The sequence below is a fragment of the Coloeus monedula genome, assembly GCF_965178545.1.
Source record: "Coloeus monedula genome assembly, chromosome: 9".
In the NCBI taxonomy this organism is placed as follows: domain Eukaryota; kingdom Metazoa; phylum Chordata; class Aves; order Passeriformes; family Corvidae; genus Coloeus; species Coloeus monedula.
In genome coordinates this window covers 19,947,164-19,968,705 of record NC_138789.1, presented here as the reverse complement: position 1 = coordinate 19,968,705, position 21,542 = coordinate 19,947,164, and the positions used below count along the sequence as shown (strand labels likewise).

The 21,542-nt window shown below is 38.6% G+C and overlaps 1 protein-coding gene across 1 annotated transcript in view; it reads right to left on the bottom strand.

Annotated features, from left to right (window-relative positions):
* The window catches only part of LOC309576330 (vitellogenin-1-like), a gene marked incomplete at both ends in the record, with an annotated part of 44,286 nt that extends 23,123 nt beyond the window's left edge, over nucleotides 1-21,163 (bottom strand). Inside the window, 19 exons of the mRNA XM_082287560.1 lie at nucleotides 1-186; nucleotides 299-392; nucleotides 481-670; nucleotides 922-1,041; nucleotides 1,124-1,225; nucleotides 1,312-1,436; nucleotides 5,763-5,860; nucleotides 5,941-6,158; nucleotides 8,215-8,433; nucleotides 9,990-10,112; nucleotides 11,199-11,364; nucleotides 11,464-11,621; nucleotides 11,720-11,870; nucleotides 14,567-14,718; nucleotides 15,410-15,571; nucleotides 17,728-17,979; nucleotides 20,420-20,571; nucleotides 20,797-20,817; nucleotides 21,124-21,163. Of these exons, the coding sequence (XP_082143686.1) occupies nucleotides 1-186; nucleotides 299-392; nucleotides 481-670; nucleotides 922-1,041; nucleotides 1,124-1,225; nucleotides 1,312-1,436; nucleotides 5,763-5,860; nucleotides 5,941-6,158; nucleotides 8,215-8,433; nucleotides 9,990-10,112; nucleotides 11,199-11,364; nucleotides 11,464-11,621; nucleotides 11,720-11,870; nucleotides 14,567-14,718; nucleotides 15,410-15,571; nucleotides 17,728-17,979; nucleotides 20,420-20,571; nucleotides 20,797-20,817; nucleotides 21,124-21,163 (2,729 nt within the window). The remainder of the gene's footprint in view (nucleotides 187-298; nucleotides 393-480; nucleotides 671-921; nucleotides 1,042-1,123; nucleotides 1,226-1,311; nucleotides 1,437-5,762; nucleotides 5,861-5,940; nucleotides 6,159-8,214; nucleotides 8,434-9,989; nucleotides 10,113-11,198; nucleotides 11,365-11,463; nucleotides 11,622-11,719; nucleotides 11,871-14,566; nucleotides 14,719-15,409; nucleotides 15,572-17,727; nucleotides 17,980-20,419; nucleotides 20,572-20,796; nucleotides 20,818-21,123) is intronic.
* Nucleotides 21,164-21,542: the final 379 nt, after the last annotated feature.

Below are 21,542 nucleotides of genomic sequence, written 5' to 3'. Positions count from 1 at the left end.
CTTATGCTAATTATGTTTGTCTCATCTTTACATGGTGGCATTTCAATTTTGACATTTTTTTCCCTCATCTGGATAGTGGCAACAACATTCGCAGGTACATGAGCATTCATTTTGGTGTGTGCTTCCAGCCCTGCCTGGACTGTGCGTGTGTTGATTCCCATTACAAAGGTCATCTCCTTGGCCATGCTGAAAAGGTAGAGTGAGGGTATAATTATGTTCACGCAGCGAACAGCTGTTGAATTTTTATGGCCTCTGTCACTTGAAAATATTATTCTTTTATTTTATACTAAATACTTACCTTAGACTCAGTTTTGATCTCAGCCTAATGTTGGTGTTTAGTAACTCAGTTAATCTGAAATCAGACTTTGGAGAAGGTGTAATCTGTGCCTGAACTATTACAAAGAAAGCAAAGAAAGCGTTAAAAATGCCCTCTGGTCCTAGAAAGTACATTTGTATTGCTCAAGCAATGAGATATGTTACCATTTCCTGCCACTTTTGTGATAGAAGAGTAATAGAAGCTGGTCTCTGTTGGGAAGCCGGTGCAGGTGGGCACAATGCGACGGATCTCAGAGGACAGGAGAGCTTTGGTCCACTGCCTCCCTACACCACTTTGGAGGCTACTGATTATTCTCCTTAGTGAAGGGATTTTTTCATCAGATCCATACCATGCCTGCAATTACAGAGTTCAACATGTCTAAATAAGCAGAACTTGAATATCATGATCCGTGTCATTAACTATGCCTCAGGGGAAATTCTGCCAGCAATGATTGTAAATAACCCAGATCAAAGCTTGACCTTATTTGCCTTGATTAATACTAGAGACAAAAACTCAACCATGAATTTAAAAAAGGAGAGAATGTATGAAAGTAACAGTATTTTAGAGCTTTTGATGCTTGGGTAGTGGTGCTTTAAAAATGATACCTGCAGTGCATTTTGGATGGCGTTTTTATCAAGTCCACCAAAAAACAACTCTTGGCCAAACATCTTCAAGTAACCTGATGCAAAAGGTTTGTCACTGGAGAATGCCTTCCAGTCAGAGAGCTGTGTGAAAAGATGAAAAAAGCCTGATTCTTCATAGCATTTGAGAAAGCAATATGAGATTTTATTTTCCCTCAGAATTTACCGTTTTCAGGATTTTCTTGAAGTCATAGTCTGTCTCCCAGTCCCTCTCAGGAGAGTAACGTTTAGCAAATATCTCCTGCAGTCCTTCAACTGTTATTCCCACCTGTGGGAAGAAGTAAAGTAGAAATACCAGTTGGATGATGGTTGTAAAAAGGGATTAGAGGGCAAACTGTGGGTAGACTGAATTACCTCCCAAGGATCAGCCACTCTTCCAAGGAAATGTGTCCTCAGCTGAGACATTGCCACAGTTGGAATTAAGGTACCCGCATTATTCAATACCAAATATTTAGCTGCCAGCCCACTCATAAGGAAATCTACAGATAAATAGGCAGTAAGACACAGCACAGTTAGTTTCTAGGTCAGAGTGTGCAGATCATATCTGTTTACTAATTTAATAATCAGCATCATATGAGCAAGGCCAGAAAACCCAGCTATAAAACTGATGTTATATAACAGTTATAAACAGAATATTCTGCCTTTTTTAACTAATAATGGGCAAAGCTATAATCTTACTGATTGTGTGGTGGTTATGCCATTTTCCAGTTGCTTCTGCTATATCATAGAATCTTATTACGGTTTGGGTTGAAAGGGACCTCAAGGATAATCTAGTTCCAACCCCCTGCCATGGGCATGGGCTCCCTCCAGTAAACCAATTTGCTCAAAGCTGAATCCAACCTGGTCTTGAACAGTTCCAGAACTGGGGTGTCCACAACTTCTCTGGGCAACCTCTGCCAGTGTCTCATAACCCTCACAGTAAAGAATTTTTTCCTAATATCTAATATAAACCTACTCCCTTTGAGTTTGAATCCATTCCCCCTTATCCTGTCACTCCATGCCTCTGTGTAAAGCCTCTCTCCAGGTCTCTTGCATGCTTGCTTCAGGTGCTGGAAGGCCACAGTTAGGTCACCCCAAAGCTGCCTCTTCTCCAGACTGAACAATCCCAGTTCTCTTAGCCTTTCTCATAGGAGAGGTGTTCAATCCATCTGATCATCTTGCTGGTCCTCCTTAAGACTTGCTCCAACAGGTTTATGTCCTTGCTGTGCTGGGGACCCCAGAGCTGGATGCAGCACTGCAGGTGGGGTCTCACAAGAACGGAGGAGAAGCGTGGAATCTCCTCCCTTGTCAGGCTTCTTTTGCTGAAACCCAGGACATGATTACCGTTCTGGGCTGCAAGTGCACATGCTGGCTCAGGTCCAGACTCTCCCTCCCCAGCACCTTGAGTCCTTCTTGGCAAGGCTCTTTTGATCTGTTCATTCTCAGCCTGGATTTATGTGGAGGGCTGCCCTGACCCACGTGCAGCATCTTGCACTTGGTCTTGTTAAACCTCCTGAGATTCCTATGGGCCCACCTCTTGAGCTTATCCAAGTACAGAAAATATGCCTGTCCATATCATTTACATCCCGTCACACTCTGTAAAATCAGCTTATGAAATGCTTTTATGAGACATCATTTAGGGCACCTTGACAAAGGAGATGAGAAATGAAAACAGATTTGCCATCCTTTGCTAATAGTTTAGGGAAAGTGATACAGATGTCCTGTAAGGACAGATGGTGAGCTATAGATTTGTCTCTCAAATGACTCAGAAGCAATTTAATACATCTAGTTCCAAATGCTGTAACCCTCACATGAAATGCACCAATTGTTAAATTATTGTTAACTATTGAGTGAACTTTGAGCAAACGATTTGTTTCTCTTTATGTCTCTACTTAGATTTATCATCTATAATGTTCTTAGGTACCGATAATCAGTGCAGAGCACACTCAGGAATTCTTCTGGGTCTTGGCACAGTTATATCCTGTCCTGTTTTATGAATTAAAGTAATCCTACAGCTTTTCTAAGATTCCTTAGGTTTCAAGAGGAACAAGGCTGACAGGAAATGTAGGCACCCTTGCTGTGCTTCCTTCTAGCCCTCCTCCCCTGCTCCTACACCATTTGGAGGATAAGGAAGTATGTATGAACTGTAATTTTACTACAGTGCCTTCACTGTTTTGCTGTAGGAATCTGCTGGTCTGTCCAAAACGCTGGGCACTATCTACCTACAACATGTGAGGTTCAGAAACAGCTCATGCAATCAAGACACAGGTATTTATGCCACCCCACTTTGGACAGAGGAATAAGTGAAGAACATTCAGTAGATAGTAATGGTGATCCTATAAAAAAATAAAAAAGAAAAATGATGCCACACTGGGACATTACTAGTGAGTTGACAGGAAACTTGGCAATGTGAAGACTAGTTTTTCTCTGAATGAGCTTAGCCAGAGCAATCATAGATGCGTCATGGACAGGACACTAAAACTAAGGCACAATACTTTTACTGAAGTTGTTAAAGCTATCTTTTATGTTCTAACCACAAAAACTGTTAGTTAAAAACTCCGTGGTACTTCCTGATACTTAATAAGAAGTACTGCTTATAAATGATGAAATGATTGTATAGAATTCATTGACTTGAAGACAGCAGCAATATTTTCCATACCTCAGGCATTACACAGTGCTAATGATCTAAGAATATATTTGCTGCATCACTGTGAGAGTTTGATGACACCTACATATATCTGATTAAGTGTCTTGCCCCAAAGATGAGGGAAAGAAAACTTAGTGAGCAAAGAAAGCAGTCTTTTGTAAATATAAGCATTAGTCTGCATTTAATTATATGAATCTGTGCATACTGAGAGTCAGATTCTCTCAGTCCTCACACTGAGAAGAACCTGGGTCACCACTTTGATTTCAGTAGCAATGTGTAGAGCATGAAGCACTATTTGTGGTGGTCGTGTGTGACAAATTCCAGATTAGAGGTAGATTCAGCTGACATTATAGCCTGTCATTAAAAATTCAGCATCTAGCACCACAAAGATCTGCGATGCTGAGGGCAGATTTTTGTTTTTATCAAGGAGGTAGGTACTGTATTACAGCCGTCACTATGGTAACTCCTCCAGAATGGACTCACTGAAACACGTTTTACCTGTGGCTAGTGGAAACAAATCAAATCAGAAAGCTGGAGGATGGGTCCTCTTCCCATACCAGTGTAGTAGGAGATTGACTTAATTTAGCTGAGTTATCCAAGTCTAAGTTTAGCATGTGTGAGAAAAAGATCTTGTTTTTTTTTTCTTCAGGATGAGGACCTACCTAGGTGTGGTAGCCAAATTTCTGACAATGGGCTTCACCAGGAAGTAACAGCAATTCCCTGTTGTACTGCATTTCCAGGCTACAGCCAGAATAAAGTATTCCATTTCACATAGCCCCCAGCCAGCATCCCTCATGCATATTGCACCCTTCTTTCTCACTGTGTGAAAATTTAGATGGCTTAATTTTAAAAGCAAAAATAAGAAGACAAAATGAGTACCTAAACCAAGAAGCACGTATCTTCATATTAACAGAAAATGTATCTATCCCTGAATGTATTCTAAGTAGTACAAAATTCACATGGTGTATATTAGTGACTGTATTTCTTTGGGCACTTGCTGTCTCCATCACTGAGGCAGCAAGCATGTGTATAGCATTTTACTGTGCTGCTTGCAGTATGTATTATATTTATTTCTATTATAGAGCACATTAAATTGTCAAGTAAAACCCACAAAACTGGGGCAGAACAATAATAAGATTTACAAAAGTCCTTCAAACCACACCCCTGTCTCTAAAAAGAAGGCAGAAGTACTTGTACACTCAAGCCCTGTGGATTTCAGATGTTTCAGAGTCTCTTAATATCGATTACTTTGAAAAGAATCTTAACACATACTAGTGAATAACAAAAGTGCTAAAAACATCCAAGTCCTGATAGATAAACAGCATGTGTAAGGAAACTGTGTTTGGAGATTTAATCTCCCTAGTCTGCCAGATACATATGCCAAATCTCTGAGGCTGTCATGGTCATTTACATAAGGGAGTTGCTTAAAAAATCTACTGAGAAAAATAACACACACGGAAAATAGCAAAAACTACAATGTGGCCCAGCAAGAATCTGTCTTCTAATCTGGTCCTTCCCTGCTTTCGCTACGTTTTTATGTGCAACTCCCTCTGATGTAGCTGGCCAGTCTCCAGATATCATGCATGGATCTGCTCATTCTAGTAAAGAATCTTGGTAGGAAGATGCAAGAAAAATCTTTAGACAGTAAGCCTGACGTAGCTGCTCATGGGTGCAATGAATTGTCACATCTGAATGTTTTCAGAGTTGTCTGTTTCACTGGGCACAGTTGTTAGGGTGAAGAGTATTTAGCATCATATTTGAATGCAGCAGAAGTTGTAGGTGTTCAACACCGGCAGAAATTAATCCACTTCAGCAGTAATTTAGGTCCCTTCTGTTTGTTTGGTGCTGAACAATAGTATGAAATTGTTAAGCACCACTGAGACTATGGTGTTTGATACAGGAGCATGTGCCTCCCCGACTAATGAAAACAGAGGGTTAGAGCCCCACAACCCCTCTGGTAATTTCATGCTGGCAGTGTACAATGCAAAACACACAGGGACCTAAACACTCTTCAAATGGAGAGCCTGAGATTATAGTTTTTTCACTGAAGATAGGTAAATATGGAGGAACAGCAAGCAGCCTAACAGCTGGATAGGAGAACTGGGCTCTCATACTATACAATTTTTTTTTTCACACATTCACCAGTATATATTTCTCCACAAAATCTTCTGGATCTTACCTTTAAAGATACTGAAGCGGAAAACCTTGCTGAACTGATACCCAGATCTGTCAAATTTGGGACTTAGTGCTCTGATAGCCATTCTGCAGGCAGAAGCCCTGAAAAAGTTTAGTGAGCACATTAACGTTTCAATTAGTTTGCAACAAGGTTTTTCTTCTAGGAAAGGAATTTTCCTTACATCGCCTGAAGATCTGGAGCTGTGCTTCTACCCAGGGCCCTCAAGTGAGAGTAGATGAAACTTGCCACTTGCATGCTAGGCTCCTTCAGCACAGCATCAGCTAATGTCATCACTATTGGAAGACCTGGCTTGGTTTCAAGCAAAACCACTGCAGCTAACATTCGGATTCGAGGATGAATTTTGTGATTCAGGAAAATCTCAAGGGTAATAGCCTGGACCTGAAAACAATAGATATATTCAGTTTTACTGTATGTTTGAACATTTTGCTGATAACCACCCAACACCAATGAATGATCTGTTTCATCACTAGCACAGTAAAAATTTGGATTATTTAATTATTATGGCAACACTGTTCCTGGTTTCATAGTCTGAGGGCTGGAAGCGACATTATGGTAATGTAGTCTGACTTCCTACACAATCAAAGCTGAGGAACTTCACTGGATAACTTCTACATCAAGTCTTTTACACCTCTTTGAGCTATCTGACGCTAGGTAAAAGATTTCATGAATCCATTCCGTACCTGAGAAGTGATTTCAGTGATCACTTATCCCTACTCATAAAGGTATAACTTATTTCTAATAATTTGATCTTCTGGGGAATCTTCTCCTAAATAATAGAATTAGAATGAAACAAACAAAACCTGATTTATTACCAGAAATCTCTATGCCATATCGGCAGCTTAAACCAAAATTTAATGCAATAAATGTAAGTTCCTCAGTACTACTTGTGGTTGATGTGTTTGACCTCAGCAATATTCACAACCAAGAATAATTTTGAACTGGAATATTTGCAGTTTCCAGGGCGGGGACTGAGGCCTTTGGTCCTAAGCTTTAAAATGGGTGTGGATGATGCGCCACTGTTCTGGCAAACCATCTGCACAGCCCTATCCTGCCAGGGAGAGTGCACATCCATGAGCTGTAATGAAGAATGATCCAGAAAACTTCAGCAAACTTTGGAAAAACCCTGATTGGTTTTATTAATTTGAATATGGTGATCAAATACCAATGTATAAGAGGTGACAAAGATGCAGTAAGCCACTTCCTAAACGAGGCTTTTCAAATTAGACAGTAAAAAAGGCCATGAATTAAGTATGTTTAATCCAAATACTGGTGTGTACCTAGCTACAAACCAGGTATTAGACTGCTTTTTGAACAATGAAAAAAGTGGTCACAATCATTAACTTGCTGCAGATCAATTTTCTCCAAAGAAAATGCATAGAAAATGAAACTGAGTGGTCTGGGGCACATGTGGAAAGCCAGGCCAAAGAGCAATCAGAGATGCAGTGTTCTCAAACACCAAATTGGTTTTTTTTTTTCTTCCCCAGCAAATACCTTAACTCCTACCCTTGCAATTCTCTCCCCTCCCTCCCCTGCATTTCCCCATCCAGCTCCTGCACGCTACTAAATTGTTTCTTTATTCTTTTTGTTAAAAGCATATCCTGGCGCACTATTGTCTGTGGATCAATATGTGCACTCAAACTGGGAGTCACATGCAAAAAATGAGTGTAATGGAAACCCTGATACTGATTAGTGGGTGAATAGTTAAAGAAAGCTTTTATTTTACTTTTTATATTAAGATTTTACTTATATAAAACAACAAATTTCAACATCAGGACCAAATCTTGGAAATCTTGAAAAGGTTTCCTTTTGAAAGCAGACTGCTTTAAAGTGAAAATGATTGTAAAGTGAGGTCTGTGGTAGATGAGAGTATGCTGGTGTAGCCATTGTATGTGGGATCTAATAATTATCCCAGTGAGGGACACAAGTCACATTTAGTAAATGCTCTGTTTATGACTTAAACCCGCACAATGTCTGTAAATTTGTAATTACGATGCAAGCCCTTGGTGTCTATTTACAATAAAATCTGGTCTTGAATTACGATTAGATGTGGCACTCAGCATTCAATGTCAATTCCCTGAAAACCTTGTTTTGTGGTTCTCTCACATACCAAAGGTGAAGTAGTACTAAACACATTTGGATCAATAATTTAGTTTTCTGTCTAATGTCCTTGGAAACAAAATGTTTGCAATGGAAATGCTGATTTGTCTTCAACAACAATGAATTTATCCTTTTAATGGGATTTTTTTGTTGCAGTCTGAAATATTGGAGGTTAATGTCAAAAGAAACAAGGCATGCCAAACAAGGAATGGCTAAGTTTTTTTTTGAAAAATAATGCAATATTTGAAAAAAAGACTTGTTTTTCCTTCATCACCCATTATTAACAGCCTTGTGAGTGCAAGTCACAAGGGAAAAGGAGGAAGCTTTGTTTTCCTACCATTTTGGGGTCTTTTAGGCCTATGTTTTTCAGGGCCATCACGGCAGTCGCATGGACCCTGAGTGGCAAATCCGAGGCACCAGTTGCATATCCTGGCAAAAACTTCTTGATGTGCTTGATGCTGGCTGGATGTCCTACATTCCCAAGGGCTTTCAAAGCCAGGGAAATTTCTTCTGTGCTAGACTTGCTCAACGCCTCTCCTGCAAAGCCATGAAGAAGCTGAAAAATGAAAACAAATCTGTTGAGTTCAATTCCAGCTCTTATCTATATTCCATCCAGCAGCCTATTCAGGGGTCTGACTTCCATAATTTCAGTTTGTTCAATTCATTTATTTTAAATATTTTCAGTCTTTTTTTCCCTCATGAATAGAACATTTTATTCATAGAACAAGTATAGCCAAGACAGCTGCAATGAACAGCTTCTTCATCACTCTACCTTAAAGTTATCAGGTAAGATTTTTAAAGGAAAAAATAATGGCTAGGACCTAGTTCCCACTGCCTCTCAGGGTTAATTGGGAACCCTGAAACAATGATGCTTGAGCATCTCTGTCTCATGGTTGAAGACAGGTGCAAAAATACAGGTACAATTAAACCTTCAGACCCTTAAAAAAGATCCCTGAATACATGGCTAGTGGTGGTGCCCTTAACCAGACATGACAGCCTCTTTTCAGTGTGGATTAATAGATGGAAAATGAGATCATTGCCAGAAAATCTTTTTACAGCCTTCATTGTAAGCAACTGGATCACACTTCCATTAGTGTGGCAAGATTAAAAGTAGTTGTCTGAAGGCTGAATAAGAGAAAAGAACTAAATCCTGATAGATAACAGTTTTAAATGATAACAAATGTCTCTAAAAAAGAAACTGAGATATTAGAGAATAATTTAAATACAGATTCTGTACTTTAAAAGAAACACATTTGAGATCCCTCGATGGTGTAGAAACAGTCTACTTGATATAGCTAATCAAATGAAGGGACATTTGAATTCATTGAATAAGCCTATACAGTCACTTGCTTCAGGAAAGGATTTTCATTCTCTGACATAGGGCTTCTCAGATTTAATTAGCTCAAGAGCACTGGTGGCAGTTGTAACACAGGCAACGTGTAGGAAGGTTGCCCATGCCTATGTACTACAGGAAAAAAAATCATGTCAGGCACACAGTGTTTCTGGAACACCCTGCTCTCACTGGGGATGGTGGATTGATGGGTGCCAAAGACTGAACACACATTTCTCTTTCCCTTCTTGTTACTGGCTGGGTAGTTGGCCTCTGTGAACCACGACATGCGTTTTTAGAACTGGGAAATGCTATTTAATGACTACTCAAATTGTTTCGTGGCCTGCTGATTAAAAGCAGTGTAGAACAGGGAGGGTATTACTGTTGTAACAACCTTATAGTCTGTGTTGATGATTGGGCTCTGCTTCTGGCTGGGATACATTAATTCTGACAAAAACCTAGGCTTTTGTGTCACTTAGTTAATTTAGAAATATGCATAATACCTGTATTTAAAGTATTTTTGAGCAATGTCATGGGACTTCATTAATAATTGGCAATAAAGCACTCAGAGATACTCAGATAAAAAGTGTTATGAATTGTTTGCTTCTTCCTCTCACTCTCTTTTGTGTGCTAATCTAAAGATAAAAATGTTGTATTTAACCAACTGGGGTTCCTTTCCCCAAAGGAAACACTGCAGTGAAGTGAAATACAGCTTTCTGAATAATGAAGAAAGAACTCAAGGCTTAATTTTTCTTTTAAATGATAAATAACAGTGTGATTACCTGGAGACACTCGGAGCAGGAGTCAGATGAGGAGCACTGTTTGTGGCACAGTGAGGCGTAGCTGAGATGGCAAACCTTCCCAAGCACAGAGGTCGAGCGCGGGCAATGCTTTTTTACAATGAGCTGGGGAGAAGGCAGTTGTTCGTTACCCCCATTAATGAAGAGAAACATTATTGAAAAATATGTTTCTGCCCAATGAAAGACAAAACCAGGCTTTTGATATTATTTTGTTGATGGATTTTCTGTTAATCAGTGGATAGTACTGTATTTGATAGTGTAATTGTAAAGCAATTCCAAGTAACATCTGGAAGGCAGATCTGTTGCTTTTATAGTGTTTCAGATTTAAATTTGGCATAGGCTATAATCCAAAGGGAGGAAATCACCCCGTTATGGAACAGAAAAATGCACATTATTGAAGAAACATTCATCATGTTTTATGATTGCCTCAGCTGTAGATACAATGAATTTGAGATTTGTTGTGAATGGACCTCAGTGCTTTGGGCAGACAGGAATACTTTGTATAAATGTAGGAGCTGACAGGAGGCATCAACCCACTGCTTTCTCATGTGGGAAGCTGAGCACCACCACACAGTAACAACCAGGCTGTCATGGCTTTCGCTGAGGGTAAAACCCTGGTCTGAGGTTCCTTGTCTCTGCCTAGGGTAGGCACAGATAAATTCTTGCATCTGAGACTGGGATGAAACCCTGCATATAGGGTTTCATATAGAAAAAATTGCAAAAATAATTACACTTTCTCCTACGTGGCCTTCACATTGACATAATTCCCTTGGTTTTGACAGATCTTCTCAAATTCATACCCATCCTTCTAGGTCAATTAGGACAAACATGCGGATATAACAAATATGTATTTCTTGCTCCCTTGTCTTTGTAGACAGTCAGAGAACTAATTTGATGTAACTATAAAGCACATTTGGAAAAAGAGCAACTAGAATCCACTGTATGCAGCAATACCCCTCAGAGACAGGGGTTATTTGGCTCTTTATTTCCTGTTTCATTCTGGAGTAATTTTTGCCCTTTTGATTTGCATTCTCCTCCCCTTAAGACAGCCAGGAAACAAAGCCCTTTCAACCTCACTAGATGATATAAAACCTTTATACTTTCAAAGCCTTTACTATCTTGTCAAAGGAATAAATACAACAGATGTTAGAATCAGCAAAGAGTGGTTAGAGAGTGTTTAGAGAATCCTACCGTTGCTTCCTCCATCACATCCTGAGTTGGAGTGCTGGAGTGCAGAGCCACAAGCACTGCTTGAGTCACTTCCCAGTTGGTGAGCTCTTGCCTCTCCATTTTATGCCGCAGGAACCTGAGTGCACGGTGACTGGCCACTGCAGGAATTATATCCAAAATGTGGCGCCTGTAATGGGAAAGACAAGCAGCATTTTCCAGATCTGCCTCTGGAGACAGGCTTTCTAGAGGTTCTCCAGCAGAAAAGCACCACCTTTGTTGCCTGTACCTGTATGCTGGCCGACTGGAGAATTGCTTCCACACCGACTCGTAATTCTCCTCATTTGCTGCACGGAAGAGGTGCAGAAGCTTGAGGGCTTTTGCGGGTGCATCACTGGGAAGCTGGTCAGAGGTCACCTCTACTAATTCTTGCAGGCTTTCCTCTATCTGCAGAAAGATGAAAATGCAGGAAGCTCACATGCATTGTATCCCACATGCACAGATTTTAGCCTCCAACAAAGAATCTGTCCAGTGGCTGAGTTTACCTGGCTTTCCACATCTTTTATTTTGAATAAGTGGACAGGAAGCTGAAGCAGTTCACTGCCAAACTGGTACTGAAGGGACCCACGATTCTGGTACTCTTTTGGTGGGACCTCTGCCCTCTGCTTCTGCACATCAGTCAAAGCAAGTCTCTGCCTGGAATGGAGAACCCCAGGAAGAAAACATCACAAGATGCAGGGTACAAACTAAAAAAAACCCCAGTAATTGTACTTCCCCACAACTACAAAAAATTTTGTTATTGTCAGGGCAAAGATATTTACAAAGAGATGCACTTGGATGTGATGCTCAGAACCATACTCTGAGGAGGTATGCACTTGCACAGCGGGGCTCCAATCAGAGCCAGCCTTTGCCTTCCTTTGGGAATAACCTGGCTTGAGAGTTTATGGAAGAAGAGGGAGGTGAGAAGCTGTGGCCTGAAGAATATCACAGGAAGGATGTGTTGTGCCTTAAGGAGTAAATTATGGACTGTAGAAAAACACAGATGGGAAACTTGCTCAGAAATTATAATTTAATTTAAACATTTTAAGAAGTTCATAAAAGCTGTTATGTGTCTGTGTCTCCTGGAAGCTTCAAATGGAAAGTTTTTAGATACAATAAGAAATGCTACAATAGTTTTACTTGCACTATTACAATTTCCTCCCCATTTTGTTTGGTAAGCTGAATATCCTCAGGACTACAAAAGAAGGTTCTCCTGAAGCTTTAAATTGGATTTACCAAACAAAAATGGCCACATACATTCAGGATTAGTCTTTCGAAAAGTGCTCAACCTTCTGAAAACTTTTTAAGAACCAACAAACCTTCATCATTTGTTATTAAGGATAATTTCATTGAAAGACTGTCTCTACAAATATTTGCTATCTTTTTACATTTTCAGCTAAAGATATGCAACCTATCCTACCAATTATGTTTAAAATGGGTCATTTAGGACACTATAATAAAGTCAGGCATTTGTACTGAACAACTGAAAACATTCCAAAAGCAATATTGCTGTACTACAGAGTATCTCAAAATCTCTGCAGAAAATTGGTGTGTTTATTTTGGAATCTCTATGATCTTCTGTATCATTTCTATTCGCTCCTTCCATATGGATTGCAGAGAACGGCTGCAGAAAAATAGCATATAACTGCTTTACAGACAAGCAACTGGAATTTGAATAGAAATCGCTACAGAATCAGCAGAGATCTTTTATCTCTTGACATTTTGTACAATATTATTGAAAGGGCATTTGGGTCAGAAAGTATAACATCAGGTACACTTGGACAGATTTAACTTCCCCTTCAAATCATGATGCATCTATTATGTCTTCATTTTCATTGTTTTGGGAAGTGGCATAGTTGCCTAGAATAGATGGGAAAATGTTATATTCTGAAGAGAAGAGAAAATGAGTGCTAAAGATAGGATTAAAGTGGTGAAACAATAGCAAAACCTCTCTTGGCCTTGAAATGTGCTACAAGAGTCTTATGCTGAACAGGCCTGAAAAACTCAGATCCAGGTGTTTTAAGGCCTTGATAGGCTTTTTTTTGTTTTTTTTTTTTTTTAACAGAGAATGCATTGTGGAAATAACTCCTGAAGACTTGAGTGAGATATTCACATCTTCCCAACTATCTTATATTTGTCCCCTTCAGCTGGGTAATGATAAAAATGCAGAGAAAATGGGAAAAGTAAAGGTACTACCCTTCTGAGAGCTGAGAAAGAACTTATGGAAGACATTCTCTACAGGCTGCAGAAGGGGAGTGTAAAACTTCATAAGTCCATTGTCTCCAGACTGTAGGTGACTCACAACAACCTATAATTCAGTAAGAGCACTGCAGTTATGTCTATCTACACCTTGATTGCAAAAGATAAAACAGCCACTTTCACTGTTCTGTTTGTTTTTTTCTTTGCTTGGTTAGCCAAATTGAACATGATCATTAAATAAATGAAGTTATTCAGTGAGTTATTGACATGAACTTTCTGATGTTGCTGTTTCCAAAACCATATATTATACCAACAGATCCTTGCAGAAGATAATGGAGCAATGAAGATTACAGCAGCTGTAGGGTAGGATTGAAGAACACCTTCTTCACAGTGACATTTATGCAAAAAACTCTCCCTTCAGTAGGGCACTCCTATTTACAGAGCTCACAATTAAATGGGTAGCTGAAATTTTTTTCAGTAGATGAATTTTATAGATGAAAAAATTTTCAAATACTAAATGTTTGAGTGCTTGAGCTAGGAGCACAATTTCATAGACAACCATATTCTTGTTTTGCCCCAAATTTCATTATGAAGTATGCAAAATTTGCTGTAAAAAAGCAAATGCATTTAACATGCTTTGTGCCCAATTGTTTTGCAATAAAACCCAATTTCCTATCAAGAAACTGTTTTGATGGCAGATTTGCAAGCAGCCCATGGTATTTAGGAATCCAAAGTCCTATCTAGGTTTCTTGTGAACTAGTCTCCAAGGACCTCTTACTGCATTATTGTTTTCCAGGGAATTCTCTTTCTTTAGTAACTGTCTTTCAAAGTATTTTACTTCAAATATATTAGTTCACAATTTCTCAGATGGAATTACATTTGTTTTGGCTTTTACGGCATAAATCAAATATCCCTGAGAAATAAAATAGTCAAGTCCTGCCAAGTTTAGCTAACAAACTTTGGATAGTGATGTGCATGTTTCAGGTTTATAACTAACAGTGAAGGTTGTTTTTATGAGCTGTTTGGGATTTTATGTAATTAAATACTGGCAAACAATAGGCTGTGGAAGTAAAGGATTTATTTCACTTATGGAGTTTTACTCAGATTACTGGGTTGCTGAATTAGTTGCCGAATCAAAGGAATATGTAAGGTACCTTGCTTCTACAATAGCATTCCCTCCTGTTATCTCATTGAAGGGTGCAAACTGGTGGATTTCTTCGACATCAGCTTGTGTAATTACAGCTTCACTACGTGCATATTTAATTTTGTAATTGTAAGTAGCAGTTGCCTGGGAATTCTTGTTCCTCTTTACAATATAAAAAAAGGAAAGAAACAAAGAAAATAAAAAGTTATTGAACTTCGAAATCCTGTGACTAGAGGATGTTACCTCACCCACTTCAACCCATTTATTATCCAGGGCTGTTTTGTTCATTGGCCATAAGAGCAATCAATGTGAATTCTGCACACTCACTTCCATGGGAGAGGTCAGGCATGCTGCCTTTCTCCATTATTTCTACTGCTAAGAAGTGTTAGCTGCTTTTTCCTTTTCCCAAATATAAGTAATTGGTCATTCCCTTGAGAAGGAGACACATTTTCTAAGGAGGAGAGCAGCTGCATAAACCACACAATTTTTTATTTCAAAGACAGGATTATAGTAAAATGCAGCAGTACCTGTCTTGAATAGCAGAAAATGGACATTGTGAGTATTTTTTTCACTCAACAGAATAGGTGAATTAACTCATGCTGATAATTAACAGTTTCCAAGCCAGCTAGTTTGAGCTAGCTCAAGTGTGCTTGCAGTACATGACAGTGTGCAGCAGAGACCTCTGCTTCTCTGTGGGATCATGTTCATACAGAAAGAAAATATTGACAACCGGATACGGCAGATCTGATTCTTCCCTCATTTTTAGTATTTCAAATGAAGAGATTATGTGGATATCAAATGGTGTTCTGCCTAAGAATATAAAATACATGTACATAATACCACTCTGATTTACCTGCTGGCAGGTCTTGCATGGATGAGTGTATGCTGAACCTGTGACAATTTGAACTTTCTTTTCACAGCTGTTCAGGTCCTTGGATTTGGTCACATAGACTAGGTTTGCTCTCTTGTTTTCCTGAATTGCATATGTTGTATTACAAATACCTCCAATCCCAGCCTGGCAAAAATGAGAACAGGATCAGAGAAGTTATGCAAAGCTTCACTTCACCATATGAAATTTCCTGTTTAATTCTGCATTTTTAAAATCACCAGTAGAAATGAATACCTTTTTTTTTCATTATACTCTCCAGAAGCAAAATCAGGATGATCATTACTTTCATCTTTTTTTTTACATGTACAGGTTTTCAGTAAGCCAAATCAGAGTCCCACTGAGAGAACTAAATCTCCCCAAAGTTTCACTTGGAGCCTCAGGAAAGAAGAGTAACAGTTTTCAGTTAGAGCTGTTGATTATGAAATATGATTTGAGGAATATTAATTAAAAAGTGCCAAAATAATTTGACCAGTCAGAATGAAATCTTAACAGCAAAGTATTTCAAGGTTGGAGATGACATTCTGCCCTCCAAACTTGCTTTCATAGATAGCTTACAAATGCCTATGGAACAGGCCTTGCAATATCAGGTGATCTGTCACAATATGACCAGCAATAATTAAAAAGAATTTCAGGATAACAGAGTTTTGATTGTGGGTTTTCTTGAGTTCACAGTTTCAGCTGAGCTCTGCAATAATATTTTTAGAATATATAAGAACTTTTAAGTCTCTACAGTCTTAGAGACTTATTTTGTAGAGAAAAAATGCTTCATTGCATTTTAGGAGGAAGAGATATTTTCCTGATTTTTTATTTTTTTATTGTTATGGATAGCATAGCTAGTGCAGAGACCAGCTCTGGGCTATGTGAGAGCAGTGAAATGGTCACGTGGTGTTTAGGAGGCAAGACATACCCACGTCATCTTCAGCTTAACAGAATTCCCTGAGACACTGTGTCTTTGGTAGGCTAGAAATAGGAATTGCCCAAGCTTTCTGAAAGACTTGTACTCTGCAAATACAAGTGTGGGGCTCTGCACACTGCAGGGTGTGGTAGAGACATCCAGACTTTAAATGGGAATGTCCAGCCCAGAGAATTTAGTGGGATGAAGCACACTCCTGCCTAAGTGAACTTTCTGGCTGCAGTTTATGGCTAGCTCAGATAGGCTAACCATGAACCCACAGGATGGGATGTACACTTTCCCAGCTTTGTCCTTTAAACCTTTCTGTAGCTCAGATTTTTGGGACTTCTAATTTTTATCTTCCTTTGCAGAGTGACTAGAGATTGTCAAGCAAGGGTGCCAAAACTCATTAATCAGCTGCCTGAGAAAAGCAAAGAAAACTTGGAAATTATTCTAGGAGGTGAAGTCACATCTATTGCCTAGCAGTGAGAGTAGTATACACTGCTAACTGAATTAGAAAGAATTAAGATGTGAAACTAGATATGAGAAAATAGTGCCACAGAATATCCAACACCACCACACAGATTTTTATGTGTGGCAAACAGCATGAAAAAAATTAAATCATACAGTTCGTTTCCCAGAAACAACTCTACTTACATAAAAATAAATTTAAAAAATTTAGGGTTACTCTGGTCTACAGTTTCAATAAATGTAACATAAAAGTATAATAATTTCAAGGTTTTTGCTGATCTCTGAATTGAATGTAGTCTAATCAATGTAAATACGGTTTCACAAAAACTAAACACATTGCAATTTCTGTGGTGAATAGTAATATCAGATGATTGACCTTGACTAATATATTAAAACTTGAAAAACAGTGGAAATTCCAACAGAGCATCAACTGCAACTGTCAAAGCTGTTACAGTAATGTTATGACATATATACTATTTTCTTCCTAAAAGAGGAGCTAGAAGAGATTAAAGTATATATGATTGGTAGAAAAAGTCAAATTACTGTTATTTTAAAGTTAATATTAAACTGCATTGTTAAGCTTGTTTTATACAGTGTTCACATTTTATGTAGGCTTCATCTTTCACATTTTACTTTCTCTGAAATTAGAAGCCAGATTTTCTAAGGGTTTAATTCTGCAAATGCATTTTCTGAAATGCTTTCATCAACCAGTTTAAAAATCTGCTGCTCTGTTGTCCTGTTTAATCACATCTCTATCAAATGTTGTCCCATATGAAAATTAATCATGATTTCCCACACTTAGGTCTTTCTTATAATTGAAGTTCATATCAAGGATGAATTCAGAAAATGCGGTAGAAGACTCTGAAGTGAAATTTTATGCATTTACAGATCCACCACCATGGCCAAACCCCAAACTCACCTCCTGTAAACTGTATGAATTCTGTATCTTCTTTATGCTCAACTCCAGCACGTTCATAATCCCTCTGTAGATGTTCAGCCCATCATCGGAGACAGAATCAGGAGCCATAATGTTTCCCACGTGGCCATTGCTGTACTCAAACTTGATGGGGATACTGAGCAGCCCAGTCAGGGCCTGGGTCAGTTTGAGTGATCGAGAGAATGAGCTCGTGGGCCAGACACCATTGTACTCTGCAGCTTCGATTGAGTGAATCTAGAACAAAGGGGAAATACAATTCCTCTTTCATTTCTTTTCCCCAGTTAACTTTTTTTCATTATAAATAAGCATCTAGAGCTTTAATCACATCAAAATTACCTGTTTATAGAACACAAAAACTCTTCAAAGGGGAAACTTAGTAGTTGTCATTTAGCATAACTAGTGTTAATACACGTATTTCCATATATGAAAGGAAGTATTTCTACAGGCTGTATTTCTACAGCCACTGCACTCTATTCTGTTTCATAGACAATCCGTATTGCCAAAGGTTGACTTGTACAAAGAAATGAGCCAGAGAAGAACTACATGAAGCAGGCTGCTACCCAAAAGTGGTGTGGAAGGTCTGCAGGAAATTGCAGGAGAAAGTTAATGTTGCATAATGCATCATTAACTCCTGTTGTGAACTCTGCCATTTCCCTCACTGAGGTCACAGAGCGCAGGCAGCAACCTGAAACTAATAAACACGTGGCCTCTAGACCAGCCAGACACACGGAATTAGTTTGAGCAGTGGACAGCAGGCTACAGAAATTGTACTTCCCTACACGTTTTGCTGTGGAACCAGAGGCTGAGGCACTGTCTCCAACCCCACTCTGCACTTCATGCTCCAGCCTCAAACTGGGGCACATCCAAACAAATAGAAAGTTGTGCTAAACTATGCATAACTTGAATAATTCCTACCCCATGGGAACAGGCATGTTTAGCTTAGTTTCTCAGAGGACCCTTCCCTTCTATACATTTTGACAATTTAAAGAGACTTTTCTCTGACACCTCAGGCTGGCAGTGTGGTGCAAGATGCGGATTAGTTTCTCAAAAAGCCACACAAACTAAATCCTCATACAGCAAATCGCTGGAGACGGCACTTTCATATTTATTTTTGTTATTGTTGGTGGAGATCACTGCCAACCCCAGTAACTGAAGCTTACAGGGAAGGCTGTTACAGAGCAAATCCCTCATGCTGCCTCTTGGACATGCTTCTGGCATATTGCATACAGGCAGGTTTGGGACTGCTCTGCAGGGTCAGGGCGAGGTAGTTTTCCCCAGCCCTCGGGGCCCAGGCAGGACTTAGGCTGTCTGCTTGGTTTTGAACACAGCTGGCAATTCTTACTTGTAGGTTTGTGATGAAAAAATTGTCAGCTGGAAACTGCCCAGGGAACAGAGCTTTTTGTTTGGGCTGAATGTGAACTAGTAGGCTGCAGATGAAAGTTTAATTCCCTGAACCATCCCTCCAAACTGTCTAATTTAAATATAACAGCAGCAAAATAAACTTTTCCTAGAGAAGAAGGGAATAAATGTACTATTACCTTTAGCTTAGAACTTGCCCCGAAAGTTGTTATGTTTTTTTGTCTTTTCTCTTTTTCTTGCCCAAAATTATTTCTGAAATGGAAACTTTTCAAAAATGCAGTAGGGCCAGTAAAATCATGTTAGCAGGTTTTAGAGAACAGGAGTCAATTTTCGGTGAAGACTCACCCTGGCACACCAAAAGCTGTTTAAGCAGGAATGAAGGAGGATCTGGGGTAAGGACAAGACTGCTTCTTCCTCTTTTCTGATGGGGAAGCTTTCTAGTCACCACTTCATATGTATGACTCTTATTTCCTTGTTTTTTATGTTTTGAAATCCATCCCCTTACAAATGTCATGGAAAAACTGTTTCCCATCTAGATCTGTTATAATTTGAGCTTACAAAAATACCTAGCAACAGCAGGCTAATTCAGGCTGGAAGGCTACAACATTTACAAGCATTTATCAGACAGTCACTGTACTTTTTAATCTAAAGTTTTCAATTTGCCAAATTAAGGCTTTTAGAATGATCATTTTTCTTCTCTGTATACAGAGGACTAAGTGGAGTTTGTGTAAAGCAGTTGAGGTGTGCATTTCTATTCACTCATTATAAGTGGGGATAGGCTCCTATTAAAGGCAAAAGTAAATTTCACATAATCAAAACCCTTAGTAACTACTATGCATGCAGTAAAAATATACAACTGAGGATGAAAAGAATGTCACTCAGGACCCTTCAGAAAAAGAAGCTACCAGATGACATTAATTATGCTAAACATTGAATCACATGCAACTACTGTGGCATATTTTATTGACTTTTGTCTGCTGGTTATGAAATCAGTTGATTAAATAATCCTAGGTTGTATAGTTCGGAACAATTTGATTGATCCAGTAATAAATTATTGTGCATTTCAAATTACATTCCATTGTCTCCCTGACCACAAAGCAAAAGAAATCCTTCAAGCCCAAGGCTGGCTTGAGCTGAGAATTACCTGGCAAAGTGCAAATAGAATTTAGGGCACTGTATAAAAAAATAACAGTGTTAGTTACATTATCCCTTAGTAAGCATAACACACAATGAAACCTAATTACTTCACAAAAGCTTAAAAAAGAAGCTAAGTATGATGAGAATTTTACCTTTCAAATTGAATACATTTTCTTACCCTAATAAGACAAAGTTTTGGCCCAATACCACTAATTTCCACTTTACTTTTTATTCTTATTCCAGCTCTTGCAAGTCCTTTCTCTGGAAGTCCACTGAGAAGCATGGTTTCGTAATTAAATGTATAAACCTTGTTTTCACTGAAATCGGGTTCTGCAAAGAAATGGTTCCCATAAAATATTATACAGAAGGTACAGAACATATTAAACTACCTGTATTAGAATGTATGGAACAAAAAAAGATGAATTTGTTAATTTTTGCATTGCACCTGAACAAAATTAGCTGTTGTAAAGCTATATTAAACATTGATATACTTTTCAGATTCTATTTTTAATTTCACTCATTATAATTATATTAGTTGATAGGAAAATTACTTACGGTAATTAAGATGCTGGCTCCCTGAAAGAGAAAAAAAATAGAGGCATGAAATGACAAAACAAACCCAAACCAACTCCAAAATGTTAATGTATTGTGGTATAAAAGGCTAGATCTCATCTTGCACATATAGCATAACCCTTTCTAATTAACTTCTATTTCAGCACTAGCTAAATGCCTTTTGTTCCCTAAACAACAAAAGAATTAATAAAGTGTTTTTCCTACAACATTTTAAAGTTCATGTCTGCAAGTGAACTGTATTCAGATTCTGAAACCTTTTCCTGAATATACAATTTTAAATTCATCAAAGCATATAAGTTGCATACTTACCCACCAGGGTTAAAACCAGGGCTAATATCAAGCCCCTCATGATGGGGATAAAGTAAAGGTGAACGTGATGGGTTTCTCTTTTATAAAGGCATGTGATATCACATGTTTCTTTTGGCACATTAGTTTGACAAATAAGTGTATTCTAGAATGCATATTGATCAATCAAAAAATAAACATTTCTGAGGTCACGAATGCTGACAACTTCAAATCACCTCATGATTTCAGCTACCTTACTTTCTGTGTAGTTCACTGTGTTTGCAAGCCCTGTGAAATTCAGCAGCATACCTTGGCAGGTATGTGCTGAAAACAGGTTTTATTTTCAAAATATCCTGCTTGCTACTTTTCCCCATTTCTCTACATCTTATTTACACAGTAAAAATCCCCTAAAATTTAAATTATGCAAATATGGTTCCTCCATC